We start from the raw sequence: 26,713 nt of genomic DNA, 5'->3' as shown, positions 1-26,713 counted from the left end.
ATTTTTTGTTTCTGATAGATACTAATTAATGTTAAAAATTTGAAAAGTTTAATAGATCTATAGTACCAGCTAGTAACAGTAAGATGACCTGAATTAAATACAACCATTAAATGTCCATAAAATATGATTTATTTAACTTAAAAAACTCTCATATAAAAAATACAGTAGATACATTTATTTCATTCAGTTACACACAAGGCCTGTAAACAAAATTAACTATTAGAAAAATATTGTAACCAACCATTAAATCAGTAAAGTATATATTTACCTAAATAATCATCCATTAATGTTCCAATGGCAAACTGCAAACAAATACGTACATTATAATGTAAAATCTTAAGATAAAATATTATACTTGTTGTATACTAACAATGCCTGTAGCATCAACTCTTGTACCAACAATTTTCAGTCTTATTTCATCATCTGGTTGAATAATTACATCCTGCAATTTGTATCCTTACATTATATAATCGCTCTATTAAATCAGACAAATCATTGCATTCAAAAATACATACCTCTTCTTTTGATTTGTAACATGGTGGATTTACATTTGGACAGAACTGCATATCTGCTGGGATTGACTATACAAGGAAGCGTAACAAATTTACAAAATTTATTTATACAATTATACCTTATACAAGAATTACTTACATGATGAGAAATAAAACATGAAAGTGGACCTATTTCAGCAAACATTCCAACCTAATAAGAATGTTTAATGTCATTATAGTGTTATATAGTTTTAACTGTTGTATTTCAATTTTATACCTTATTTACTTGTGTTACAATAGCATCTAATACCTCTCCCTTAAATGGTCTAAACACAATAGCTTTGTACTTCACAGGATATACTACAAAACCTTGTCCTGGTTGTATTATTCCTGCACCTATATTATCTATTGTTGTTACAGCAACTACAAAACCATATCTGGAATACCATATAGCATTAAAATAAGTAAATAACATAATCATTTTAAATAAACTTACTTTCCTGTACAAGTGCCTTCCACTTCAGTATATAGTTTTTGTTTTACAGTATCTAGCAATTGAGGTCCAAAATATCTAGGATGTAATAAAATTTCATGTTCTAATGATATCTACAAAATTACAAAATAGTATAGTACATTATTAATGTAATAATTATGTTATTAAGACACATGTATTTCTTAACATTCACTGTATCATTGTTTAAAATAACTCACGTGATAAAACATATTCTAGTTTAAATAAATAATTACTTTTTAAATAAAAGTAAGTAATATTTCAGAAGATAAAGTGATGTATATTTTGACTAATTGTGCCCTCTTCATACGGTCCTGATATCATACTGGGGTTTCAGGGACCCCGAAACACCGGTGGCGCACTCTATTTACCGCCACCATGGCACCCGGGGTATCAAGGACCCCGATGCATTAGCGGTGCACTCTGCATACCGACTTGCTATCATCCTGGGGTATCAGGGACCCCGAAATAACACTGGCGTACTCTACATACTGACATTATGGCATCAGGGGTATCAAGGACCCCGTATCATCGGTTGCACATGCACTCTTTATATCCACATTATGACATTCGGGGTTTCAGGGACCCCGGTGCACCGGTGGTACATACACTCTGCATACGGACATTATGGCATCCGGGGTATCAAGGATCCCGAAGCATCAGTTGCGCGCGCACTCTAAGTACATGTCGACATGATGGCACCCGGGGTTTCGGGGACCCCGGTGCATCGGTTGCGCGCGCAGTCTACATATCGACATTATGGCATCTGGGGTATTAAGGACCCCAAAGCAGCAACTGCGCGCGCACTATACATATCTACATTATGGCATCCGGGGTTTCAGGGACCCCGGTGCATCGGTTGCGCTCGTAGTTTACATATCGACATTATGGCATCTGGGGTTTCAGGGACCCCGGTGCAACGGTGGTACACTCTGCATACCGACATTGTGGCATCCGGGGTATCAAGGACCCCGAAGCATCAATTGCGCGCGCACTCTACATATCGACATTATGGCATCCGGGGTTTCAGGGACCCCGGTGCATAGGTTGCGCGCGCACTCTACATATCGACATTTTGCACCTGGGGTATCAAGGACCCCGAAGTATCGGTTGCGCGCGCACTGTACATATAGACGTATAGACATACGGGGTTGCAGGGACCCCGGTGGCGCACCCTGCATGCCGACCCGATATCATACTGGGGTGTCAAGGACCCCATGCACCGGTGAGTCTAGCAAAGATATCATTGTATTTTGATTATGCACTGCCTTACGGAAAATTATATAGGTAAAATGACGTTACAGGGGAATCATGAATTCTCAAAAATTAAATAAAGAAAAATTTATTCTATTTTATTTGATAACAGGTACATTATGTGCCACAGATGTATCACTTATATAATACATATATAATACTATACATATATAATAATACATATGTAAATACGTAAGTTCTTTAAAGAATAACTTATGGAATGACTAATTAATTTAATTAAGCTTTACAGATTTGGATACTAATTGTTAATTTACAATGAAATTAAATTACTTATCATCATCTTCTACAAAATTTAATTTTCGTTTAATTTCCAAGGCTAATTTATATCCTAGTTCTGGACGGCGATCCCTTCCTTCAACCATCGCTTTTACTTGACTTGAATTTACAATTACACCATTATTAGCTATGACAGTAGCTTTAGTTTTTTCAATATCAACAAGATCTACTCCCCGACTACAGTCGTCAATGAGAATAGTTCGATAACCGCTTGTGAGTGCATCAACTGCAGTAGCTCCAACACAAACATCATAAGCTAATCCACAAATGTATATATCCGTTGCTCCTTTCTCTTGTAATTGCGAAGACAAACTAGTTTCCATCATTTTCTTATTATCCCAAAAGACAGAATACGAATCAACTTCTGGATTCGTTCCTTTATATATTTTAATTGCGTTATCGACAATTTTTAAATCTTTATGAAGTTCTGCACCCCAAGAGTCCTGAATACAATGACGTGGCCAAAGGCGCTGTTTTAACAGAGGTGGTCCTCTAAATGTAACTGTATCATAAACTTGTGCTGCTTCCTTTGAAATTCCACTACTAGAATCAACTTCTCTGTATAAAAATATAATAATTATCTTAAAAATAGATCAACAAAAGTGCAAGATTTAGGTATGCCAAAAATGATGCATCAGTTACCTTAGATGTAAATTATCAATGAAAGATACATGATCTACAGGATGCCAATCAAGAGAATAGAAAACTGCATCAAATTGTACAGTTTCTAATAAACGATTTGTTGGTTCAATTACTTCTGAGCCATCATGTTGTGCAGCACACTGTTTAATGTTTAAAGAACCGGTTATGAAATCATTTTGTACATCTACAATTAAAAACGCACTTTTTGGACGAGTGCATATTTTAATCCAACGATTCCAGCATACCTGTAAATTAATAAAAGACATATACTACTAAAATTGTTGAAACTTATTATGATAGTAATCTTTGAAAATACCTCAAATTCTTCTCTGTTGATCATTCCATCTCCATTCAAATCAAATATAGAATATATTTCCTTCAGTTGATCTTCTTCAAGATCGTAAATTTTTCCACGATCGTTACGAAATAGTGCGCGACAAATCAGTTGAAATTCTGTAAGAGATAAATATCCATCTGCATCTTTATCAAATGCAGTAAAACAGGCATCCATGTTTCTTTGCTAAATTTCTTGTTCCTAAGATGTTTGTTTAATCAATACTGACAGAGCTGTACTGATGTTCAGAATAATTATATTATATGCTACTTTTCATACCACTTAAAAGTGTGTTAATTGTGAGTAGTATTATACAATTCACATTAGTTTTACTGCAGTGCAGTATTCTATTTCAATATCTGTAACTACTACTATCTATTCTATTTTTAATCCTATTTGGTAGCAAAATTCGGAATAAAAAGTTTATAAGAAATTTTTAAAAATTTTTATTACTAAATATATTATATTACAAAAGTAAAGTTTAAATTACCTTTCTTTATATTTTTATGCTACAAGTTGCATAATAGGTAAACATATATAATTGAAATAAAAGTCACTGTGTTAGTTTGTGATGAGTTAACAGCGATACATCAACCATTACCTCAGGTTCCAGTAAGTCATTTACTTTATACTTCATAGACTCCTCATAAGCATATGTAACAGATGTATCTGTGAGCTGCATATTACATTGTGCTAAAATCAAAATGCAATTACGCAGCCTTGCGCAAACTTCACGAATTGTTTGTGGAATTCTTGATAAATCTTGTGTGAAACCACCCTCTGATTTATCAGTGTCTTGTTCGCTAGCTCCAATCCACACATAACCATTCGTTCCTAATATTAAACTTGCTCCATTTTCCAAATTATGAAAATGAGTCTTTTTCCGTTTTATCAGAGCTGGTGAAACTTTTAACATTATGCCCTGAGATAGTTTACCATATTTCAAAACTCTAGTATGCAATGAAAGGGAACCATCTACAAAAGTACTTTGTACTTCTGCACAAATTAAATCTCCTTCTTGGAGATATCTTCTCATAGTTTGCTCATCTTCTGCAGATCTTCTCCTCTACAAATTATACAAATATTAAATTATTTTAAATTATTACACTTTTATGTTTGTATAATACTGTAAAACTGGATGTGGCCACATTTTAGCGTCATACCAATTCTCCACCGGGTAAATTAACACTAGAAAGTAGTAACACAGAGTCAAGTTTGGAATTTGTATCAACTTTCCATCGTCTTTGTTGAACTTCAGTTATACGACCAACAATTACGTCTCCTATTTCGCCTTGGTAACGTGCTTTCAATGGTTTAACCGAAATGAGTTTATTTACTTTTTCTAAAATACCAGCCACAGATGCACGTAATGTGTTTTCATCGTCTACGTACGTTCCATGACCCCTGATGAAAACGTAAGATGTTAAATACAGATGTTATTTTTCTGCAACAAATAAATTAAACAAAGTTTTACCTCAAAAAGTCAGGTTGGCTAGCAATTTCTTCTCCCGGTGTGTATATCCGAGGTTGTTTATCTTCATTCTTTATTAAATTTAAATCAACTCTATTTACTGCTAAACGTACATTAATAGGCGGACATTCTTCCATTATAAACAATAAACTTTCTTTTTATTTCTATTAATATATCTCCACAACGTCCCACCGGCTTCCACACATACATCAGCTGTTCGTTTAACACAGTGCAATGACTACAGATGTAGAAGACTGCACGTACCTTCGTTTTCGAGGTATCATGATTTAGAGGGTCCCAGAAACCCCATGCATTCTTGTATCTGTATGTATGTATGTACATACCGCTGTAAGCTCCTTTAGAGTTTTTTTTGAGTTTTAAGTTTCTTTCTGCATGCCTTACATTTCTGCATCCTTTATATCATTGAACCCCTTACCTTTCTGCATCCTTTATATCATTGCATCCCTTACATTCCTGCATCGTTTATATCATTCCATCCCTTACATTCCTGCATCCTTCATATCATTGCATCCCTTACATTTCTGCATCCCTTACATCTCCGTACCCTTTATATCTCTGTATCCCTTACACTCCTGAATTCTCCTTGCATCCCTTGTATCCTTTCAACCCTTATAATAAATATATTATAACTAATATACTTATGGCCACTGGTTCGAGTACAGGTAAGTAAAGGTAAGTGAAGGTAAGTAAAGGTAAGTAAAGGTAAGTAAAGTCTTGTAAACAATAATTAAAAATTTAAATTTTTGCAAAATTTAGTTCCTTTTTTTGCCACTAGAGGGCGCTGATTCGAGGTCGAGATTTTAGTTCACATTTTTGCCGCTAGAGGGCCAAAATCTCTGCGTGGTTTAGTTCCTTTTTCTAAAACCAGATGGCGCTGATTCGAGGTCGAGATTTTAGTTCACATTTTTGCCGCTAGAGGGCCAAAATCTCTGCGTGGTTTAGTTCCTTTTTCTAAAACCAGATGGCGCTGATTCGAGGTCGAGATTTTAGTTCACATTTTTGCCGCTAGAGGGCCAAAATCTCTGCGTGGTTTAGTTCCTTTTTCTAAAACCAGATGGCGCTGATTCGAGGTCGAGATTTTAGTTCACATTTTTGCCGCTAGAGGGCCAAAATTTCAGCATGGTTTAGTTCCTTTTTCTAAAACCAGATGGCGCTGATTCGAGGTCGAGATTTTAGTTCACATTTTTGCCGCTAGAGGGCCAAAATTTCAGCATGGTTTAGTTCCTTTTTCTAAAACCAGATGGCGCTGATTCGAGATCGAGATTTTAGTTCGCATTTTTGCCGCTAGAGGGCGCTAAATTTATTCGTAAGTGATAAAGGGATGCAAGGCATCACAGATTGTAGGGAATAGAGTGATTTGTGGGATGCAGGACTATAAGGGAAGCAGGGTTGCAGGAGGAACAGACATTTAAGGGATAGGGATTGAAGAGTGTGAGGGACGCAGGGATCTAAGGGATAGAAAGGTGTAAAGGTTAAATAGAGGGGGCATACGGGGATGTGAGGGACGCAGGGATGTAAGGGATGCAAGGAGAAAAAGAAAGCATGGATGTGAGGAATACAAGGATGTTACGGATGCTGGGATATGAAGAAAGTAGGGATGTAAGGAATGCTGAGATGTAAGGAATGCAGGTTTATAAGGGATGCAGAGATGTAAAGGAATCAGGGAATAATAAAACCAACACGTTCGTGCTCCTAATGGGTTTATTCAATAAGCTACGAAGATAAATACAGCAAATTAAATAAACGCAGAAAATAAAATAAGGGTATATGTATGTTTAGCAGGTAGATCTGCACCCTTCGGCGGTCGCTATAAGACTGATGCTCTACGTCGAACGGGTGATAACTGGCTGAACGTTGGTGAAACAACCAATGTTCAATAGAGGGCGGTAAGAGCGCGATGCAAACTTTCACTTCAATTTTCAGTAACCTTGAAAAAAAAAGATATATTTTACAAAACTATTTATATAATTATATAATTTATATAATTACAATGAATCGCTGTAATGAATTATTATACATAAAATAAAATTCTTTGTTGGCTTATAATTCTATTAGAGAAGGGAAATTTTCATACTAAAGAGTATGGTTAGTGGTCACGATGTAAACTTATCAGATTTTTTTTCTTTTTTATTACCAAAAAACAAAACTTATGATGCAATCATTCGCTCTCGTGTATGTACATATGTATGTCGCATTCATGTAATACGTTTATAAAATGTACATACATATGTATTAGGAAGATTTATCGACAAAATCCTAAAAATAAATAGAAAAACAGGTAATAGTTTTTGAAGTAGAGTAAAAGAAATATTAATCTACTTAAGAAATAATTAACATAATATAATCACAATGAAATGTAAATTAATATAAGATTCTAATAATAAGTGTATGTAAAGGAGAAGATTCTTGGAAATTCTATTATTATCTTGTTGGTGTCGAGGGAGGGAATATAACGTAGCATGTAAGATAAAGGATTTCAATAAAAAGATGAAATAATTTGATTCGATTATGAAAGAACTAAACAAATTATGCAATACATAAAACTCTTATTCTTATGAATCATGTAAGAAAATCAAATCAATTCTCATCAGTGTTGCATCATACTAAAGCCGACTGAAATCTCTATATACTGTTTAGTACTTATTTAAATAATTTATGTTAATAATGACTCGAATACTGTAATTTGATGGAATAATAAAGTTGTGACAGATTCACTTTTCTATTCTATGTTAGAAACTATCTGTTTTAACTTGTTAAAACTATCTGTCGGAAGCGAAGAGCATTTGCATACGTACATACACACGTATACATATAAATGTACAAGAGAAATATCATGTGGTAGTAATAAAATAATATATTCACGATAGAAGTAATCGTATCTCATGTTGTCAGGTTTGTTTTTACAGGTTCGATAAATAAACTAAGAAACACGAACAGGGAATTATTCAAAATATTGATAACATTATTGTAAATGAGCAGTGGATTTTATATCACGTAAAAGGGTGTAATATCACTTGCATGATATTTTTAACCATTCTATTACCATACAAATATCACGTAGCCATTCCAATCGGTTTATATTATTATATTTTAACTGTATGAATGTGAATTAAGATTGGATATTGTTTAAATTTTTAACGAGAAATTGAAATTGACACTATTTCAAGGATAGTCATTGCAAAGTACATAAAGTGGCAATCATCGTTGATATAAGATGCATCTTTATTTTCTGTTTTTTTTGCATCCTCGGCAAACGTCGATAGCAACTTATTCTACAATCTACATTATTCCTTTTGTCATAATTATGTATCGTTGAATAATGTTTTCTTTTTCATTTTCTTCCTTGCTTTCTTTTGTTTCCATTGTTTCAGTAATATGTTTAGTCATCGAACCCCTTACTCTGCTTATTCATTAATAACTCGTTTTCATTTATACTATTTTTTGAATTAATTGAACTTTATTTCCCGAACCTGCAATAAACAATATCTTTTTTTATAAATATTTTTCCAAATAAAAAATACACGTCAATTACTTGACATTACTTGACAGTAATCATATGTTTCTGAAAATTAATTTTTTAAAAGAAAGGAAAGATCGGTGTAGTGTGTGAATTATATTATGTTGGTACTTATACACCTTACACGATTTACAGGAATATATCGAATGATCCAGAATCTTTGCGATCAACCAAGTTTCCTCGTAAACCTTTGTATCCTTTATTTGCGAACTGATTGTAAGAGAACATCGTTAGTTCATTTAAGTAAGATATAGCACCAGTATAGATACAATACTGGTTTCTAAAATATATTAAAAACGTATTATAATTACATTATATGTACGTAATATTATTACACAGAATTTGATTAAACATTTGACCGGACGAAATAGCAATTATTTGATAATTAAAAACTAAAGATTAAAACGAATCTGAAAAAGGTAATAGCGATAAAGGGAATACAGATTGAAAGAATTAGGGAAAAAGATGTAAACATGGAGAATACCGGTAGGCTAGGATTAAACCACGATAGGCTGTTTCGGGCGTTTAGTTGATCGGTTCGGTGGACGATGCTGAAGGAAAGTGGTATTAAGAACCGAAGGTAACCGAACGAGGAGATACGGAAACAGCCGAAGTGGATGCAGTGCGAAACATCACGTAGCCAGTGTTGCTAGGCGGTTTGTTAAGGAACGGTAGAAGGGAAAAATTGGAGGAGAGGGGACAACTCGTATAAAGTCGCGTCATCGTGCCGGCTAATCAGTTGTTCGGAGAAAAAGTCTAACGAGGGATGTTGTTTTGCCCGATGCAGCGTTAATCAAAGTGAAAGTACAATTATAATAAAAAAGAACAATTGATATTTATTGAGTAATAGAAAAAATCAATTTTATCGGACTTGGTGAAATTTGTCGTGAAATTATTCTTGTCAAAAATAATACCAAATTACCGCAGAACATACTTGTAGCGTCGAGGAAATAATACGTATATCGTGTTCTGTTTCAAGAAGGTCGCTGTGAAATTAATTGTGTCTGTGTGTAACGTTTTTCGAATAATGGAGGTTTTACCGTGTCCTGTAAATGTGGATTTCAGCAACACAAGAGGTATCTATATGTTTCTTTCGATTTAATTTCCTTTTCTCAACTAAACGAGCAATTGATTTTTTTCTTTCATCATATGATACTTTACATACGCTTTTAAAAGACGATCGATTGTTGCATGTATGTATGTAAGCGACGAAGCGGAGCTGTTTGTTTCGGAAAATCAGCTGATTTTTTCGTCGAATAAGAATATAAGCATTTTACAGCTTTAATGATTCTCATTAACTCTTAGTGCAAACAAATTTCATAAATTTTTATGAAAGTATCTTTTACATCTTGAATTTTTCTTATTTATTAATTACATATATGTACGCATAAAATTGAAGAATTAATGTTGACCCAACTAGTATGTTACTTAGCTATTTATTTACGTTTTGTAAAAATTAAAGCTGTTATAATCCATTTAAATGATATTCTCGTAAAGACCGTTTTAGTTCCCTAAATATCTCGGTTGCCGGTACGTACTCCGTCCGCCGGTATATGTGTGTGTGTAAGTACTTACGTGCCGCTATGCGCCCGTGCGTATGTGTTTGTCACTCAATATACATATATATTGCTATATATGTATATATAAAGTCGCGTAACAATCTGTTACTTGTAATAATAATAATGTTGTTGTAAGCAGCAAGAATGGATAATCGATTCTAATTGATTATTCGTTTATTGATTTAGCTGAAACAGTTGCCGATGAATTCGACGGGGCTTGCCAGGCATTAGCGAAACGACTCGAAGTCGAATTAAGGAGGGCGAAACATGCTCAATTAGCGTGTGGAGAAGTTTTGCTACCTGCCGACCTTTTGCCTAGGATAGCTAAAGATGTCCTCAGCATGGCTGAGAATGAACCCTGTGGTCTCAGGTAAATATTATCTTCTGATCTCGCGCATACCTTTTTTCATTTTTATTTCTCGATGTCGTATTAATCTACATTCGCTTCTTCTCTTACAGAGGTTGTACTCTATTTATTAGTTTTGAAACGGACAGTGTATGTCGGAAATTGTCAAAAATACAATGCGATCCTAATGCAGTATCCACCTTTGAACTTTATCTGACATTAAAACAAGATCATACATCTTGGCACATTCTGTTACCTCAGTTCATAAAGTAAGTAATTATTATTATAGTAACTGTTGTAATAAATTACTTTTGAAAGACAAATTCTTAACTTTAGTTGATTGTTACTTGCAGGAATCTTACAAGAGGAGGTACCATTATGATAAGTAGAGATTTTACGTTGGAAAAAAAGAAATTGTACAGATCTTATCAACAAACACAGTGAAGGGAAAGGTGGTTCAGGGCGTTGTCTGACTTTTTTTAGTACATGCAATTATTTCTATCTGCTCTAACTTCGTCAATCCGAAGATGGTCATTCTCCGTGCGTGTAAAACGGGACCTACTCTTTTGAAGAGCGTATATTTTACAATTATTTAGTTTATAATTATTCAACATTGAAGAGACAAGAAATTATTATATATGGGTAGGAGAGAGGAATATGTCCCTTTGCAAGGATAGAAAAACAATATTGCGTTTTACCGATCTGCAATTGTTTAAGAAGGATATAGTGTGAATTGGCTGTGTTTTTAGCTGAAGATGCAATCCATTTGGGAAAATGAAAATGTGATAATAAAATAAAAACAGATCGAGTAGTTTCTTTATGTGATTCTTAGATTTTATATGTTTATCTAATTGTAGAAATAAAAGTGATTATAACGTAGTAGCGCCGTATTAAAGAAAAGAGCATTCACTTTGAATAAACAAATACATATCTGTCTAGCGTTATAGTACAGACAAGTTTCTCAAAGTACATAATTTCATCGACAATCACGGTATAATGCGGTGTAGAATTGTGACAGCTGTGTAAATTTCTAAGGTCGCATAAAGAAATGTTCTCTCCTAAAGAAAGAAAATGGTATCTTCGTTTACAAGACTTGTGTAATATATTTTTTCGTGATAATCTAACGATATGCTAAAATTAAAATCAACTTTTCTTTCATAGTATTAGGAATTTAGATATGTTGAAATTTTTTATTTTAGAAATACTAATGGATATCTCGATCATTCTTATCTAATATTGTTTTATATACGTATACTACTGATATCGGTTATCAATTGATATATGCGTGTTTTTAAACTACTACTGTCCAATGTTTCGATGCATTGTATTTCTAACAAGAAATCTCACTGTAATTTAGGTATCAATTCGTGATGATGTGATATTAGTAGAAAAATTTGTGAACAACGTAAAGAACGGATCAGCGTGTGATATTACAAACTTTGGCCATGTGTGTAAAAGATCCTCTTATACGAGCATTATCACCACAACCACTAAATGATTTCTGTCGCTTTGTTGTTCCAATGATACTTTTTGGAACTTTTGATACCTAAGATGTGCTTTTTCCATAGAAAGAAAAGAAAAGAATTATTTGAAATTACTGTATTATTTGACAAGAACTTGCAGTAATGATATTCCAAAATGATATGTAGCAAGTGTTCATGCGTGCGTGTGTGTGCATATAAATACAAATGGAATTTATAAGACTGATCAGTACTAGAATTTTCCAAATTAAATTTTCAAAGTAGAACAATTATTCGTATTCATATAAACGTTTGAAACGACAAATAAAACTTCCATAACTCGTGTTATTAAACTTACATTAATTATATACTGGCTATATCGAAGAACAATAGAGGTTTTGCGAATTAAAAATCGTTGAATAAAATGTTCTTCCTGGTCTCTTTGAAAATAGAAGGAAAATGAAGGGAAACAAGAAATAAAAGTAAAAAAAAAAATGTGCGATGATCGCGTTATAATATAGAAATAAGATATATAAGACAGATGCTGTTACGCATATTTTGTACTTCCTTAAATGATTAGAAATAACAAAAAGACATTAAAAGCATATAACGTGTAGGATATTTAATTTTTTTTATTCATTATGTCGTTGTTAAGTATTGTGCTTGGTTAGATAATTTCTACATGTTCGCACGCTTTGCATTCAATGCGTGTTCATCAATCTTTCACAATCAATGTTTTTTATTTTTTTTTTTTTTTTTTTTAGTAGTTCATCGTATTTTTTTCATGTTTTTGATTAATTTGTTCGTTCATTAGTTTTTATTACAGTATAAAAAGAAACCATATAGTTTCAACACTGATACACCCCCTCTCTCTCTATTATCAAATTGTTTAATGAATTTTGTACGCGTTTCAGCTTTCGTTTGATCGTTTATTATTACTGTAATTTGTAATCTTACTGCAGAAAACAAAGAAAGCAAAATAAATTATGAGAGTTGTAATAAACGCTTTGTTGATCCTTCATGAATTGATTCATTGCCCATTATAAAAACGAGAAATAGTATCTGTTATCAGTGATTACAGATGCAAAAGTAGTGGACATTGAACGTGCCTTTCTCCTTACCAAAGGGGTCACGATTTTTCTAAACCCTACTTTATTTTCTTCTTTTCATACAAAAAGATAATAATAGCAGTAACTACAGATATAGAAAGATTGGACACGATTTTCTTCTCAAGGGGTCCCAGACACCCCCGCGACAAATTAAAAAAATTTTTTATTCGATCCCAGCGCCATCTATACAAAAACGGCGCAAACTACTCGACGGATTTTTCCAAACTACTTCAAGTTTTGCAAAGCGTTTCTAAAAATCCAAGAATCAATTTGCGACGATTGTGGTTCGACATCTATCCTTTGAAATGTGTCGCATTTCGAACGTTCTAACCTCAAGGATATCCACTAAAGAGTAAAATGTCAAAATAGGAGAAAATTCGAATTTTTCATTTTTGGTTTCCTTAAGGTTAATACTCACGTCGAACAATTGTAACCAGGCCACGCTTAAACACTTTTTAACGAATTTGAATGATCTTTCAAAGTAATATTTCTCAAGCATACTCGCGGCAGCGACGTCAATGATTTCTTCGCGAATAGAAGCAATTTCATGTTCGACAAATTGTTTCCATATAAATTTTTGCCATTTTGATTGTCGGATATTAAAGGGAAGGATATGAGACATAGTTAAAATTCGATCCTCAACGGATGGATTTACATATTTGTTAGATTTTAAGAAATCCGCGTTTTCATCCATCGTTATTTAAAATTAAAATGAAGTCCAGAAAACAAATATACAGTGTGTAAGGATAAAATATTGTTACTATACTTGCCGTCACCAGAGTCCATAACCAAGGCGCGCAGGTTGGAAGATGGTGGGGGAACTTAGCGAGCCTCAATACTCCCACTCCTCTAATCACTTTTAATATACGGGGTAAAACAATAGTACGTTGAATAGGAAGAATATAAATGATAAACGCGAATAAAAGACCATACTACCCGTTATACACTCCAAATGATGCACTTTTGCGTAGATGCATCGCGTGGAGGCGCTTCAGCGACGCTGTGCGCAAGCGTATGGGAATGGGAGTATCGCCAATCAGGGCGAAGATGCGCACGAAAGAACGAAAACTGATCTTTGCGCAGTTATGGACTCTGGTGGCGGTCAATATACACTGTTTCAAATAACTCGTTCGAACTTATTAGAGCAATTAATGCTTCATAGTTATTTCTTTATTTATTTACTTATTGTCTCCAAGTGATTTTCTCTCTTTGTATAGAATGTACAATAGTACACGCAACAAACGAGGTTTGTTGGAGTACGAATCTCTCTTACACTCGAGAAACTATATGCGCAATGTTGAAATTTTCATAAATAAATATCTTATTGCAAACTTTTGAGAATGACTCAAAAGTGCATGATAACAACATCATACTAAAAACTACAAAGATTAAAAAATACGAATAGGAGAATGCAACCGTTACTTGCGTTCGCACCTTTTGTTTTTAATTAGTTTTCCAAAATATAATTCGAACTATTGCAGTTTACAATTTTGGTTCATTGAAAATACATCGTCTACAATTCATTTTGGAATCATCATATCGTCTTCAGATCATCTCCCGAGTTTATCGATATTGCAAAAATGCTTATTTATACCTCGTATAACTACCAATGAAAAAAAAAAAAAAAAAAAAGTACGGACATAGAAGTTGCTGTATATTTATCACTGCTTACCTGTATACCTGTATTAGTTGCCAAATTGTTGCAGAAACGAATAAACGACAATGCAACGGCAATTCATTGAAAATGAAGAAACTTCTTCTTCTACATTGTTATTCTCATCCTATCACGGTGACAAACATTATGTAATAACATTTCGATTCTTCCAATACCGTGTAAACATACGATAAAAATAATACTGGTTTTCTTTTCGTCCTTCTACAGATCATCTTTTCTTCGTTACTCGTTTACGTTTGCACACACCAATGATCTCGTGGAATTTATTTTTGAAAATGGGGCGGAAAAGTAACCGAGTATGAAGAAGGATAACTGATCGATGAACGCTAACACATTTTAAGCTACAACTTCTGTTATTACACCTCCGGTTACAGGAAGACCAGTTTCTCCCATTAAAGCCAGATCTACTTCTCGCGCCGCCTGTCTACCCTCTGTGATAGCCCAAACAACCAACGATTGTCCACGCCGACAATCTATACGCGAGATAAAGTTAATTTTAGTCATAGCACGTAGGATGTTATAAAACCAGAGAGATAATATATATATATATATATAATAAAAAAACTCCTTACCTCCGGCAGCGTATGTTCGAGATAAACTTGTTGCGTATTTACCAATCGGTGTTTTGAAGTTACCTCTTTCATCTAATGCCGCATTTAATTCTTCGGCAAGATATTTTTCAGGACCCAAGAAACCCATTGCGAGTAAAACTAGATCGCATTTATATACCTACACAGAATTTACAGAATTGGTTAATTCAATTTTAAATAATCTTGTCTTATCTCATGATTTTTACCTTCTCTGTTCCAGGAAGTTCTTCCATTTTCCAACGACCATGTTCATTTGTCCACGACACTGATACCGTTTTGATACCACTTACGTGACCATTTCCATCGTCCAAGAATTCCTATAACAAGTATAGAAAGTACATATACAGGAACTTCGAAACTACGAAACTTTATCCACGTACCTTACTTAACGTACTGAATTGTCGCGGGTCACGTCCGAACTTAAGGAAGACTTCTTCATGACCATAGTCTACTTTAAATACACGAGGGAACTGAGGCCAGGGATTATCTGACCCTCTCTTCTTCGGTGGTTCCGGTAGAATTTCAAAAGTAGTAATCGTTTTGGCACCCTACAACGTTACGATCTGTTCATCTGAACTTTCTTGTATTTCGAATATGCAAATATGTTACTGTACATGTCGTAAAGATGTAGCTATGCAGTCGCAACCGGTGTCCCCGCCACCTATTATAATGACATCCTTATCCTTAGCCATTAAACGCATATCCAACGGAGCATCGTTCCCCATTTGTTTCTTTTGCCAATGTTCTAGGAAACTTACAGCAAAATGAATACCTTCCAAATGTCGACCAGGTATTTGTAAATCTCTCGGCCAAGTCGCGCCAGTACAAAGCAGCATTGCATCGTACTGTTCAGCCAATTCCTATTGTTGTGAAAAAAATAAATAGATGAAAAGAAGGAACGATTAAGGAATGAAAAGGAAATTAATTCACAGTGTCTGAATAACATCTGACCTTGGCGGAAATATCTTTTCCGACATTAACGCCAGTCTTAAATGTAATGCCTTCTGCGGCCAAAAGAGAAACTCTTCTTTGAACGACTTGCTTCGATAGTTTCATAGTCGGTATACCGTACTGCAAAAGGCCCCCTATTCGATCGTTTCTTTCGTAAACGGTCACCAAATGGCCTGCTTTATTTAACTGATGAGCTGCAGCTAATCCTGCGGGGCCAGAACCAACCACGGCAATTCGACGGCCGGTTCTCATCGTAGGTGGATGCGGAACTATCCAACCTTGTTCAAATGCATGATCAATTATTGCACATTCAATGTTTTTTATCGTAACCGGTGGTTCTGATATACCCAATACGCAGGCACCTTCGCACGGAGCAGGACATACTCTTCCAGTGAATTCTAAATGAATTTTTGATTCGTTAATTAGATATCAGTTGGGATTTACATTTTTTAAATTCGCGATAAAAATAATTTTACTGCACTAACCTGGAAAGTTATTTGTTTGTAACAATTGATTCAATGCCTCTTTCCAATTCGATTGGAAAACGAGATCGTTCCATTTTGGTATGATGTTTCCCAAAGGACAACCATGGCTACTTTGACAAAATGGTACACCGCATTCCATACACCTGGCTGCCTGTACGCGCAATCCTTTGCGAACTCCTTGGAAATTATAAATTTCATCCCAGTCGGTAACTCGATTCTCAACCGGCCGATACATCGATACTTCTCTTTTGTATTTCATAAATCCCCTGAAACAGGTAATAAAAACAAATTGCATTATTTATAAGCGTTTAGTACTGTATTTCAATCAGCTCTTAATGTACCTGATTTTGTCAAGTTTACGCTTCTCCATGTCAACATCGGCAACCGCATCTTCGATATCTTTCACTTGAGCATTCGACTTTTTATCAGAATCTCCGTTTACCGTTTTTTGCGCCTGTTTTGTTTCTTTGAGTTGCTGCAATGCTCGTTGGTATTCATATGGAAATACCTTCGACAAAATCAAAAGAAATTTAGAAATTTAGAGTAGACGATGAAGTTTTACCAATTACTGTAAATAATACCTTAACGAATCGCGTCGTTGGTTCAGGCCATAACTTCAAAAGACTCTGACCGATCAAAGAACCGGTCTTTTCAATAAATTCTTCTAAAAGCTGTTTTACATATGCTAGATCTTCCGGTTGGTTTAGGGGAAGTAATTCTACCATTTCAGGGTTGCATTTGCTGCGTAGGAAATTAAAATGGGTTAATGTATGCACACTTGGTGAAAAATCGATGATACTATGTCGATTTTGCGTACCTTTTGAACGACCCATCCACATCAAAAACGTACGCTATACCACCAGACATGCCAGCAGCGAAATTTCGTCCCGTCAGTCCGAGAATAAGTGCACAACCACCAGTCATATATTCGCACCCATGGTCTCCGACACCCTCCACTACAACTGTTGCTCCACTGTTACGAACGCTAAATCTCTCGGCGGCAATCCCTCGGAAATAGGCTTTGCCGGATGTTGCACCATAAAGGCAAACGTTACCAACGATTACATTTGCCTCGGACTTGAAAGTGGAATCTTTCGGCGGATATATAACAATCTCTCCACCGCACAGACCCTGAAAATTGTCAACTAGAATATTTAGTACATAGAAGATCGATGCATGGTAGCAAGGAAGATTCTTACTTTTCCCACGTAATCGTTGGCGTCTCCCTCGAGAGTAACGTGAATTCCTTTGGTCATGAAAGCACAGAAACTCTGACCTGCAGAACCTTTCATTTTGATATTTATACTACCTTCTGGTAGGCCATCTTCACCGAATAATCTACAATTGAAACATAAATTACGAATATTTGATATTAGCGAAGAAATTCTGATAAGAAAATCTTGACAAATTGCTCCTTTACTTTGATATGTGGTAACTTAATGTCGATGCAAACGTTCTGTCCTCGTTATTAATATTCAATTCCATCGTAACGCTCTCTTTCTTTCTGTCTAACACGTCCCTAGCTAATTTGATCACGCGATTGTCAAGTCTGTTTTCCAACTGGAAATCCTGTTTCACGGATCCTCCCTTGATATTTATCCCTGGTCGAAGTTCCAATGCATTCCGTAATATATTATCGAGTCTTAACGTTTTAGCTTTTTCAATCGAGATATCCTTGCGAACTTTCAAAAAATCTGTGCGACCAATTAAATCTTGGAATTTGCGCACTCCTAAGTGGGCCATGTGCGAACGTACCTAAGCCAAAGACACATTATTACTACCAATTTTATTGGACAATTGTCTACCGTTGTCGATCGATCCCACATACCTCTTCTGCCAATGCAAAGAAAAAGTTAATAACATGTTCTGGTTTTCCTTCAAACTTCTTTCGAAGCACTGGGTCTTGCGTCGCAACACCCACTGGACAAGTGTTCAAGTGACACTTTCTCATCATCGTACAACCCATAGAAATTAAAGGTGCAGTGCTGAAACCAAATTCATCAGCACCTAAGAGAGCCGCTACTACCACGTCATAGCCAGTGCGCATTTGACCATCAGCTTGAACGACGACACGTGATCGAAGATCATTCAATGTTAGAACTTGATGAGTCTCTGCAACTCCTAATTCCCAGGGTAATCCGGCAGATTTTATTCCCGTCCAGCTGCTAGCACCAGTTCCACCGTCGTGACCGGATATCACGATATGTTCTGCTTTTCCCTATTTCATTTTTTTTTTTTTTTTTTTCACCAATAATATATGTATCGCTTGTCAAGATAATAGACAATCATGGAAGAACATGATTCTCAAATACAATGATCTATTTTGATAATATTTTGGGAAGTTACCTTGGCCACTCCTGCTGCAACTACGCCTACTCCTACTTCGGACACCAACTTCACAGAAATACGGGCGTTGGGATTCGCACATTTTAAATCGTAAATTAACTCGGCAAGATCCTCGATGGAATAAATGTCGTGATGGGGTGGTGGTGAAATTAATCCTACGCCAGGTACCGAGTGTCTGGTTGCAGCAATTTCAGCTGTAACCTGTAGAGATTATATAAATATATTTAAACCATCACATTCTGTAAGCGATTAAAGTAACCTTAATTACCTTATAACCAGGCAACTCTCCTCCTTCGCCGGGTTTCGCTCCTTGTGCCATTTTAATCTGAAGATCGTCAGCGTTTGCTAGATAGCTCGAGGTTACGCCGAAACGACCGCTCGCAACTTGTTTAATGGCTGATCTTTTGTTAAATTCTGGATCTTGATTGAGATATCTGAAAACATCCAAGGATTTTTAGATTATCATCATTGCATTACGCGATAAAATGCAACAAGACGTATCTCCTTTGTCATTAATTTTACCTGTCAGCATTTTCACCACCTTCTCCTGTATTGGATTTTCCGCCAATACGGTTCATTGCAATTGCTAGAGTGGTATGCGCTTCTATGGAAATACTTCCAAAGCTCATAGCACCAGTCGCAAATCGTTTTACAATTTCTGATGCTGGTTCAACTTCGTTTATAGGTATCGCGTTCTCTGTTTTCTCTATCAATTCTAGCTGGCCTCGTAGGGTGCACGCTTTAATCATCTCCATCGTGGTTTTTCGATATTTTTCATAAGCATTCCAATTCTTGGAGGTAACATAATCCTAAAGGAATGTAAAATTAAAAACATGTATAAATAAAAATAATTTTTTTACTCATATTTATTAGAAAATGTTATAAACTTACCTGTAAATTAGCAATACTATCAGGATCATTGATGTGTTTCTCTCCGCCGGATCGCCAGTGATAAATTCCTGGATTGCGAATAACGAGCATATCCATAGGTTTCTTCCAATACGTAATCTGATGCCTTTCAAACGCTTCCTTTGCTAAAATATCAAAGGTAACTCCGCCGATACGAGACTGGGTTCCCTGAACAAAAAGGACACAATATTAAAGTTAGGAACTAAACAGATAATATCGAAGCATATTATAATCTATATTTCTAATACGTCATTAAGATGGTTGAATCATGATGCTCATTAATTGGATCCAATTTTTAATCATGTGTACTTTCGTCGGTTCACCGTTCACTGTAGACAATCTTTTACTATGTTGCTACATACCTTGAAACATTTCTCAATGACTTCATCGGCCAAACCGACTGCTTCAAAAATTTGAGCTCCTTTATAAGACTGCAACGTGGAGATCCCCATTTTCGCCATTACTTTTGCTATACCTCTCTCCATTGCTTCCGCATAGTTCTACAGTGTGTTCAGAATCGATGATTTTATTATATTTTTTTTCTGTTAAGGTCCAAAAGTAACCCAATATACTTACCGAACATAGGACATTATCGTTGAACGACGAATCGAGTACACCATCCGCTCGAAGATTTCTTGCCATTTCGAAAACAAGATAGGGACAGATAGCATCTGCTCCATAACCAAGTAACAAACAAACATGATGTACTTCTCTAGCTTCGGCAGTTTCCAGGATAAGACCAACTTTCATACGCTGTCGTTCCTCAATTAAATGATGGTGCACCGCGCCTAATACTAAGAGGCTACTGACAGGTACTCTAAGAGAAACAACAATGCAACAATGCTATTAAAAAAACGCTTACACGTTTTGTCATTGTATACCTGGCAGTATTCACAGAAGATATATTATTCACCTGTCTGGACCACCTTGTCTATCAGAAAGAACGAGAAACTGATATCCTTCTTTTGCGGCTTGATTAGCCTCATCGCTGACGCGATTTAACGTGTTCACTAATCCAGATAGACCTTCTTCTACAGGGTAAGTTGCATCGATTACTTTACTCTTCCAACCACGGTATCTCGTGCGTTTAATTACTTCGAGATCGCTTAAAGATAATATCGGTTGCGGTAAAAATAATCTGTGTACTTGAAGTTCGCTTGGTTCCAAAATGTTGCTTTCAGGCCCGATAGGACACAGCATCGACATCACGATTTTTTCTCTAAAAGGATCTATCGGAGGATTTGTGACCTAAGAGAAATTTTAACGAACAAGTATATTATTCGATATCTGTAACATGAATTATTTACAGAAAAGAACGATGCGTTTTTGGTTACAAAAATTAATTGTACCTGAGCAAACAGCTGTTTAAAGTATTCGTAGACGAGTGGTTGAAATTGTGAAAGACAGGCAAGCGGTGCATCGTTACCCATTGAACCTAATGCTTCTTTTCTGTATAGTGGTTATACAATTTCATGAATTAACCGGTAATCATTAAAATAATCGGAGATATAATACGTACTTGGACTGCATCATCGGTAGGAACAGCATATTAATAGTCTCCAGTGTATAACCGTAAAGGGATAGTCTTTTATCACCTCCCCAGACTCGATTCACAGCAGATATAGGATTTCCGTCACTGTCCATCTCGCCTTTATCTTGTTCTACAACGAAGCCATTCTCAACAGCAACCGCGTTTGATTTGCCATGCTCGGTGTCAGCAGCTCGTAGCTCTTCCATTGTAATCTACGCGCAAGTACGTTCAATTGAATAGAAATTCGAGCAAGAAAGTAAATTGTGGGATAAATATCGGCGTTGAATATGATCTAACAAAGCGTAATCAGAAATTACTGGACAATGGATATGAAAAACTCACCATCTGTGTACGATGACATGTACGATTGTTGTTTGGAAAGAGAAATAAATGTTTTCTTTTTAATCGAATATATATAACGTCACATATATAGATATTGATATTGGTACTTGATAGTCGAATGAAAAGAGATTATATTTTATAAAGCAAAGAAATAAAACAACAACTCTACCTGATCTTTAAGCCATTTCGAATGAGGTCTGCTTCTAGCAATTTGCATTTTCAGTTCAACATCTTCTATGATCCTCTTTTCATGCGTATCGACGAGTAGCATTCTTCCTGGTTTTAAACGGCTCTGTAAATAAAATGAAACTTAACTAATCATCAACAAATAATATGAACAACCACTGGACATGTACATTATAGTAGCACCAAATGATAATCTTGCGTAGTTTCATACAAACCTAATTCCTGCGTTAAGATATTAAAAGATTAAACAAACACAGTGCGTGATTTCCTATTTACGTGTAATAGTAGTAATAATAATAATAATAATAATAACAACAACAACAACAACAACAATAAATGTCGGGAAATAATATAAAGTATAAAGGCATATCTCTCCTGCAATAATAAACCCGAAAAATTTTTAAGTTTTCCAGGAATCGTCTACAGACAGTTGGTTAATTCGTATGATATGCTGTTGAATTCAAATGTGACGCCGGTGGGAGAGATTGTGTTACAAGTACGATACATGCGCGCATACGCACATACAGGCACACGCCCACGCGTACCGGTGCATATCCATTCTGTTCTGATCTAATATCCATTCTAGAGCAACAGATAGATGAAGACGAGCAATGTATAAACTAAAGAGAATGCACATAAAGTATCCAGCTAAGAGTGTGGATATAAATATGGTGTAAGATTATGGACCGATGTATGCAGGATTCATGTATTTTCTTGCGTTGACTAGCTAAAAAAAAAAGAAGAAGAAGAAGAAGAAGAAGAAGAAGAAGAAACAGGACGTTGATAATGAATTTCTTTAGATTAGTTCAAGTAATGCAAGTTCGATTCATATTTTTAAAAAAAACTTTTCCACTTTGTGCCCACGGTATCCCCTCTAAAGCTGAAATGCTACATGTTGGACAATATACAAAAAGCATTTAGACACAAGTCACTGTTTCTTTAACAAATAATTCGGCCTGAAAAAAATGTCTAATAAGGACTGGACTGGCCGATTATGTGTTTGTTTCCTCGTTTACCTTCAGGACTACATTGCTGGGCGGAGTGTCATAGACGCCCACTTCGGACGCCATCACCATCATGTTATCCTTAGTGACGTAGAAGCGCGATGGGCGCAGGCCGTTTCTGCCAAACAAAAATTCAAAAGTCTTTTGTATTACCACCTCAGTGTCGCGTACTAGTATCAACTGTGAACTATACTTTGCTTTATATTTTCGCATTGCCCTCCTCTTCTACTCTCTCTTTCACTCTCTCTCTCTCTCTCTTCTCTCTTATCATTCTCTTGTTACACACATCCAAATAAACTCATTCTTTTATTCATTTACACGCTTACAAGATCCTTTCCTCGCTCTTTTTATCCCCTGTGCTTATTAGTTACTTCAAAAAATCTTGAGACATCAATGAAGTTCCTTTTTTCTGTAAACATCGATTCTGTAGGCACTGGACCACGAGTGACAGCGCTGTACGGTCCGTTGCCTACGATCCTTGGAGGGAAACGAATTCTTATTTTTTTTTTTCTTTTTTCTTTGTTCACCACTGCAATGTATCCTCCGAGTAGACTTCCTGACTTTTCCTAAACCTTTTGATCTTGCATTATAATAGACTTAAAAATTATTACCTTGCTTCCCTCCAGAACCTCGATAATCCATGTTTACCTTTCTATTTCTTTTGTCATAATAAATGTGACCCTCTTCAACTCTTTCTACATATAAAAATGTGGAATATATATACATATACGTACACACTGGATTTCACAGATAACATCAGGCTTGTAACGTGCAATTTATCACATTTAACTTGTACGCCGTTCTCATGACAGCTTTCCCTCGAATACACTGTAAAAGATGTCTTAAACTTTGACCTCATTATGTCACCGACACATTTCTTTTTTCTGTTCTTGAACAACAGCTGTGAGAAAAGATTTGATCAAAACGCTACATATTCAACGAGAGTGAAACTGTATGAAAACGGGTAGACGATAAGAATCGCTTTGAACCGCAAAATGCAAATGTTAGCTCCTACCTGTCTAAAATAGCACCGACATAACGTCCATCCGTAAACGTTAAAAGAGCAGGACCGTCCCAAGGTTCCATCGCGCAAGCAGCCCAATGATAAAAGTCGCGCTTCTCAGTCGCCATCGTCATATCGTTTTGCCATGCTTCCGGTACCATCGTCATTACTGCCTAAACGTATTACTTTCAATAACATCTTGGATCTGGTTAATATTTCAATACCTCGATATTACGTACCTCTGGTAAAGATCGCTGTCCGACCATTACCAAGAATTCCAAAACGCAATCGACGGCTCCTGAATCGGAAAGATTTGGTTCTACCACAGGATAGAGCTCTTTCAATTGCTCGCCAAAAAGCTTACTACTCATCACTCCTTCTCGGGCTTTCATCAGATTTACGTTTCCTCTTAAAGTATTGATTTCGCCATTGTGTGCTAATAATCTATAGGCAAAGTTATTATTTTCTATTGATCAATAAGAAAAACCGGACACGGTTTAGGATCTTCGAGTCGCTTACCGAAGAGGATGCGCCCTTTCCCAGCTGGGAAACGTATTTGTAGAAAATCTCGTGTGAACTAATGCCAAATAGGTTTCAAATTTTGGCGACTACAAGAAACACACTTGTGTCAATTCAATTGTTAAAATAACGATTATACCTGTCTAATAATAGTAAAGTTTTTCTTACGTTCAAATCTAGGAAATACAACCATAATTGATCCGCCGTTAATTGACCTTTGTAAACGACAATTCGTACGGAAAGCGAGCATACATAGAACCTTGCACCTAACTGTAGAATAGAATGGGAGGATCTTTTCCTTAAAACGAAGACCTGCAATGAAATATTGGAAAACGGATTTTAGTCGCAATACGATTGTTACATCGACGTGACAATATATTACTTATATCATTTATTTACTTAATGAAAGATTACATTGGCGAATAGTGATTACCTGTCGTTCAAGAGTAGCGTCATCTTGATCGCCGGTAACAAAGACTTGACGCATGTAAGGCTCGCATTTTCGTGCTACTTCACCAATTTTTGTATTATCAGTTGGAACATTTCGCCAACAAATTACCTACAATCAAGGAAAACACTTGAAAATACAAGTTGATGAAAAACACTTTTGTAGGAAAGACTGCGCAATTAGAAATAAGATGAGCGGAAACTACAGAAATATATATTTAAAACGAGCGCCGAATACATCGTACCCTTAAATTGCATTCTTTCGCCAATTTATCAAACGCAGCCTCAACTTCTTTGTGTGTATTTTTGTCAAGGAATAGAACACCGGTAGCGTAACGTCCAAATTCTGGTAATTCGACATTTTGCTGTTCACTGAAAAATAAATTTACACATTTTATTTTCATTTTATACGCGTTACTAGCGGGTACGAACATTCAGTGTAATTTGCTAAAACGAAAATAGATTTTGATCATCAGCAATCACAGACTACATACACATATCCCGTGTCAAGCTGCAACTTCCGTGTACAGTAACTTATCTCTATTTTCAGTCAGAAACGTACAAGGATCGTTACCAATGTCGCAGACTGTAAAATATCTAACAAAAAATAGATGTAAACATCTAACAACGTTAAAACGAAACGAAACGAAACATTTTTTGTTAACATCGACCGTGGCCGTGTAACACAGCTGATATTGTTTGGTAATAAATAATAGAATCGATAAGAAAGTAAACACGCAACACTTCTATGCGCTGATCGAGAGATTCGTGAATTACGCGATAACCCCTGAAATTACGTCGTACGACGAATTATGAAATGAAACGCGTTATCAGACGCATCGTTACTAGTATACGTCAATGAATGACAAAGCAGTGGAAGGACCGTGATCAATGCTTATCTCTTACCGCAATTCTTCAGCGTAATACTCGTGAGGAATGGAGCAAAGAACACCGGCTCCGTCTCCCGTGTCATTATCGCAGGCACATGCACCACGGTGGTTCATACGCGCCGACAGAGTTTCCGCATCTCTAATAATCTGTAAAAGTATATTTACAACATTCTGTATGTTACGATAGAAAAGATAAATGAAAAAAGAAAGGAGGAAATAAGGATAAAAAAAAAAACAGAGTGTCACAACTTGAAATCACTTAACTGTGCCGAGGAAACAAAGAAGACATACCGTATACGAATGAAATTTTCTTCAATTATTATCCAACGTTAACAGAAAAGGAAAGGATACGTGATCGATTTACCTTATGAGATTTCTTTCCATCAATGGCAACAATGAATCCAACACCGCAGGCATCCTTTTCAAGATCTGGATCGTAAAGAGCCTGTTTCGGGGGCAAGGACCAGCTTTGATCGGTGTTCATAATTTCTCTCTGAAAAATTGAAGGAAATATAAATTTGCAAGGTTATCGTTGAATCGAGCGAGCTAGAATACCGAGGATAGAAAAAAGAAAAAGGAAAGAAAAGATGAGCAGAAATATGCGAAAAAATTATGTAACGACTAACAGTTAAACAGCCTATCGCGTGAACTCGCGATCTAATTCGAAAAGGAATTTTTCTTAGCGAATACGATTGCAGAAAACCTACACGCACGTAACACGCGCATACGGTGTGCGTCGTTCCGACGATCGAACGTGTTTACGCGCATGCCATCGATTTATTATGTAAAGGGTTGCGCGTGCGCGCGCATTTGCACCTCTCTT

The 26,713-nt window shown here is 35.9% G+C and overlaps 4 protein-coding genes across 11 annotated transcripts in view; 1 reads left to right on the top strand and 3 right to left on the bottom strand.

Moving 5' to 3' along the window:
* Positions 1-106: 106 nt before the first annotated feature.
* Positions 107-1,340, bottom strand: Rpb7 (DNA-directed RNA polymerase II subunit RPB7). 2 transcript variants are annotated; one of them, XM_034338452.2, is made up of 8 exons: positions 1,203-1,340; positions 988-1,097; positions 769-928; positions 652-702; positions 516-581; positions 371-442; positions 269-302; positions 107-200 (listed from the first exon to the last, which is right to left on the bottom strand). In XM_034338452.2, the coding sequence occupies exons 1-8, from the start codon at positions 1,212-1,214 to the stop codon at positions 184-186; spliced, it is 522 nt and encodes a 173-aa protein (XP_034194343.1). In that variant the 5' UTR covers positions 1,215-1,340; the 3' UTR covers positions 107-183. The 2 variants fall into 2 exon arrangements, with proteins under 2 accessions (XP_034194343.1, XP_034194342.1); XM_034338451.1 differs by lacking the exon at positions 107-200 and having other exon boundaries at positions 249-302.
* A 1,058-nt stretch (positions 1,341-2,398) lies between these two features.
* Positions 2,399-5,245, bottom strand: Naam (Nicotinamide amidase). Of its 2 annotated transcripts, XM_034338443.2 has the most exons (6): positions 5,004-5,245; positions 4,693-4,933; positions 4,125-4,595; positions 3,512-3,715; positions 3,196-3,440; positions 2,399-3,111 (listed from the first exon to the last, which is right to left on the bottom strand). In XM_034338443.2, the coding sequence occupies exons 1-6, from the start codon at positions 5,135-5,137 to the stop codon at positions 2,544-2,546; spliced, it is 1,863 nt and encodes a 620-aa protein (XP_034194334.1). In that variant the 5' UTR covers positions 5,138-5,245; the 3' UTR covers positions 2,399-2,543. The 2 variants fall into 2 exon arrangements, 1 of the variants encoding a protein (XP_034194334.1); XR_004582999.2 differs by lacking the exons at positions 2,399-3,111; positions 3,196-3,440 and having other exon boundaries at positions 3,512-3,648; positions 4,020-4,595; positions 5,004-5,241.
* A 4,021-nt stretch (positions 5,246-9,266) lies between these two features.
* LOC117610804 (protein charybde) lies at positions 9,267-15,234 on the top strand. Its single transcript, XM_034338635.2, has 4 exons — positions 9,267-9,614; positions 10,284-10,467; positions 10,557-10,712; positions 10,797-15,234. The coding sequence occupies exons 1-4, from the start codon at positions 9,566-9,568 to the stop codon at positions 10,885-10,887; spliced, it is 480 nt and encodes a 159-aa protein (XP_034194526.1). The 5' UTR covers positions 9,267-9,565; the 3' UTR covers positions 10,888-15,234.
* LOC117610793 (uncharacterized) overlaps positions 14,612-26,713 on the bottom strand; it is a 15,343-nt gene continuing 3,241 nt past the window's right edge. For 4 of the 6 annotated variants that reach the window (XM_034338608.2, XM_076693197.1, XM_076693196.1 and 1 more), the window contains 32 exons: positions 26,255-26,383; positions 25,907-26,037; positions 25,246-25,372; positions 24,987-25,112; positions 24,722-24,865; positions 24,554-24,642; positions 24,274-24,478; positions 24,047-24,207; positions 23,044-23,149; positions 22,011-22,133; positions 21,488-21,711; positions 21,318-21,417; positions 20,882-21,216; positions 20,545-20,785; positions 20,331-20,468; positions 19,951-20,136; positions 19,582-19,868; positions 19,328-19,493; positions 19,060-19,260; positions 18,542-18,931; positions 18,134-18,468; positions 17,913-18,051; positions 17,531-17,844; positions 17,295-17,454; positions 17,055-17,221; positions 16,714-16,979; positions 16,229-16,626; positions 15,892-16,137; positions 15,658-15,825; positions 15,484-15,594; positions 15,260-15,416; positions 14,612-15,160 (listed from right to left, as the gene is read on the bottom strand). In XM_034338608.2, the coding sequence (XP_034194499.2) occupies positions 15,024-15,160; positions 15,260-15,416; positions 15,484-15,594; positions 15,658-15,825; positions 15,892-16,137; positions 16,229-16,626; positions 16,714-16,979; positions 17,055-17,221; positions 17,295-17,454; positions 17,531-17,844; positions 17,913-18,051; positions 18,134-18,468; positions 18,542-18,931; positions 19,060-19,260; positions 19,328-19,493; positions 19,582-19,868; positions 19,951-20,136; positions 20,331-20,468; positions 20,545-20,785; positions 20,882-21,216; positions 21,318-21,417; positions 21,488-21,711; positions 22,011-22,133; positions 23,044-23,149; positions 24,047-24,207; positions 24,274-24,478; positions 24,554-24,642; positions 24,722-24,865; positions 24,987-25,112; positions 25,246-25,372; positions 25,907-26,037; positions 26,255-26,374 (6,198 nt within the window). In that variant the 5' untranslated portion in view covers positions 26,375-26,383 and the 3' untranslated portion in view covers positions 14,612-15,023. Of the gene's footprint in view, positions 15,161-15,259; positions 15,417-15,483; positions 15,595-15,657; positions 15,826-15,891; positions 16,138-16,228; positions 16,627-16,713; positions 16,980-17,054; positions 17,222-17,294; positions 17,455-17,530; positions 17,845-17,912; positions 18,052-18,133; positions 18,469-18,541; positions 18,932-19,059; positions 19,261-19,327; positions 19,494-19,581; positions 19,869-19,950; positions 20,137-20,330; positions 20,469-20,544; positions 20,786-20,881; positions 21,217-21,317; positions 21,418-21,487; positions 21,712-22,010; positions 22,134-23,043; positions 23,150-24,046; positions 24,208-24,273; positions 24,479-24,553; positions 24,643-24,721; positions 24,866-24,986; positions 25,113-25,245; positions 25,373-25,906; positions 26,038-26,254; positions 26,384-26,516; positions 26,537-26,713 lie in introns of those variants that run through there. The other 2 variants (XM_076693199.1, XM_034338610.2) reach the window with 2 other exon arrangements.

This window comes from Osmia lignaria, chromosome 3, assembly GCF_051020975.1.
Source record: "Osmia lignaria lignaria isolate PbOS001 chromosome 3, iyOsmLign1, whole genome shotgun sequence".
Taxonomy (NCBI): domain Eukaryota; kingdom Metazoa; phylum Arthropoda; class Insecta; order Hymenoptera; family Megachilidae; genus Osmia; species Osmia lignaria.
This window is presented reverse-complemented; position numbering and strand designations above follow the sequence as displayed.

Bases quoted from the DNA above. Each gene is read 5' to 3' on its own strand.
- Rpb7 (XM_034338451.1), bottom strand. The intron at 582-651 runs GTAAGTAATTCT...TTCCTTGTATAG, and splicing joins CATGTTTTATTTCTCATCAT to TCAATCCCAGCAGATATGCA. The intron at 303-370 runs GTTAGTATACAA...ATTTGTTTGCAG, and splicing joins GAGTTGATGCTACAGGCATT to TTTGCCATTGGAACATTAAT.
- Naam (XM_034338443.2), bottom strand. From the start codon at position 5,137: ATGGAAGAATGTCCGCCTATTAATGTACGTTTAGCAGTAAATAGAGTT. The intron at 4,596-4,692 runs GTATGACGCTAA...TATAATTTGTAG, and splicing joins ATTTACCCGGTGGAGAATTG to AGGAGAAGATCTGCAGAAGA. The intron at 3,112-3,195 runs GTAACTGATGCA...ATTTTTATACAG, and splicing joins ATTGATAATTTACATCTAAG to AGAAGTTGATTCTAGTAGTG.
- LOC117610804 (XM_034338635.2), top strand. From the start codon at position 9,566: ATGGAGGTTTTACCGTGTCCTGTAAATGTGGATTTCAGCAACACAAGA. The intron at 9,615-10,283 runs GTATCTATATGT...TTATTGATTTAG, and splicing joins GGATTTCAGCAACACAAGAG to CTGAAACAGTTGCCGATGAA. The intron at 10,713-10,796 runs GTAAGTAATTAT...TGTTACTTGCAG, and splicing joins CTGTTACCTCAGTTCATAAA to GAATCTTACAAGAGGAGGTA.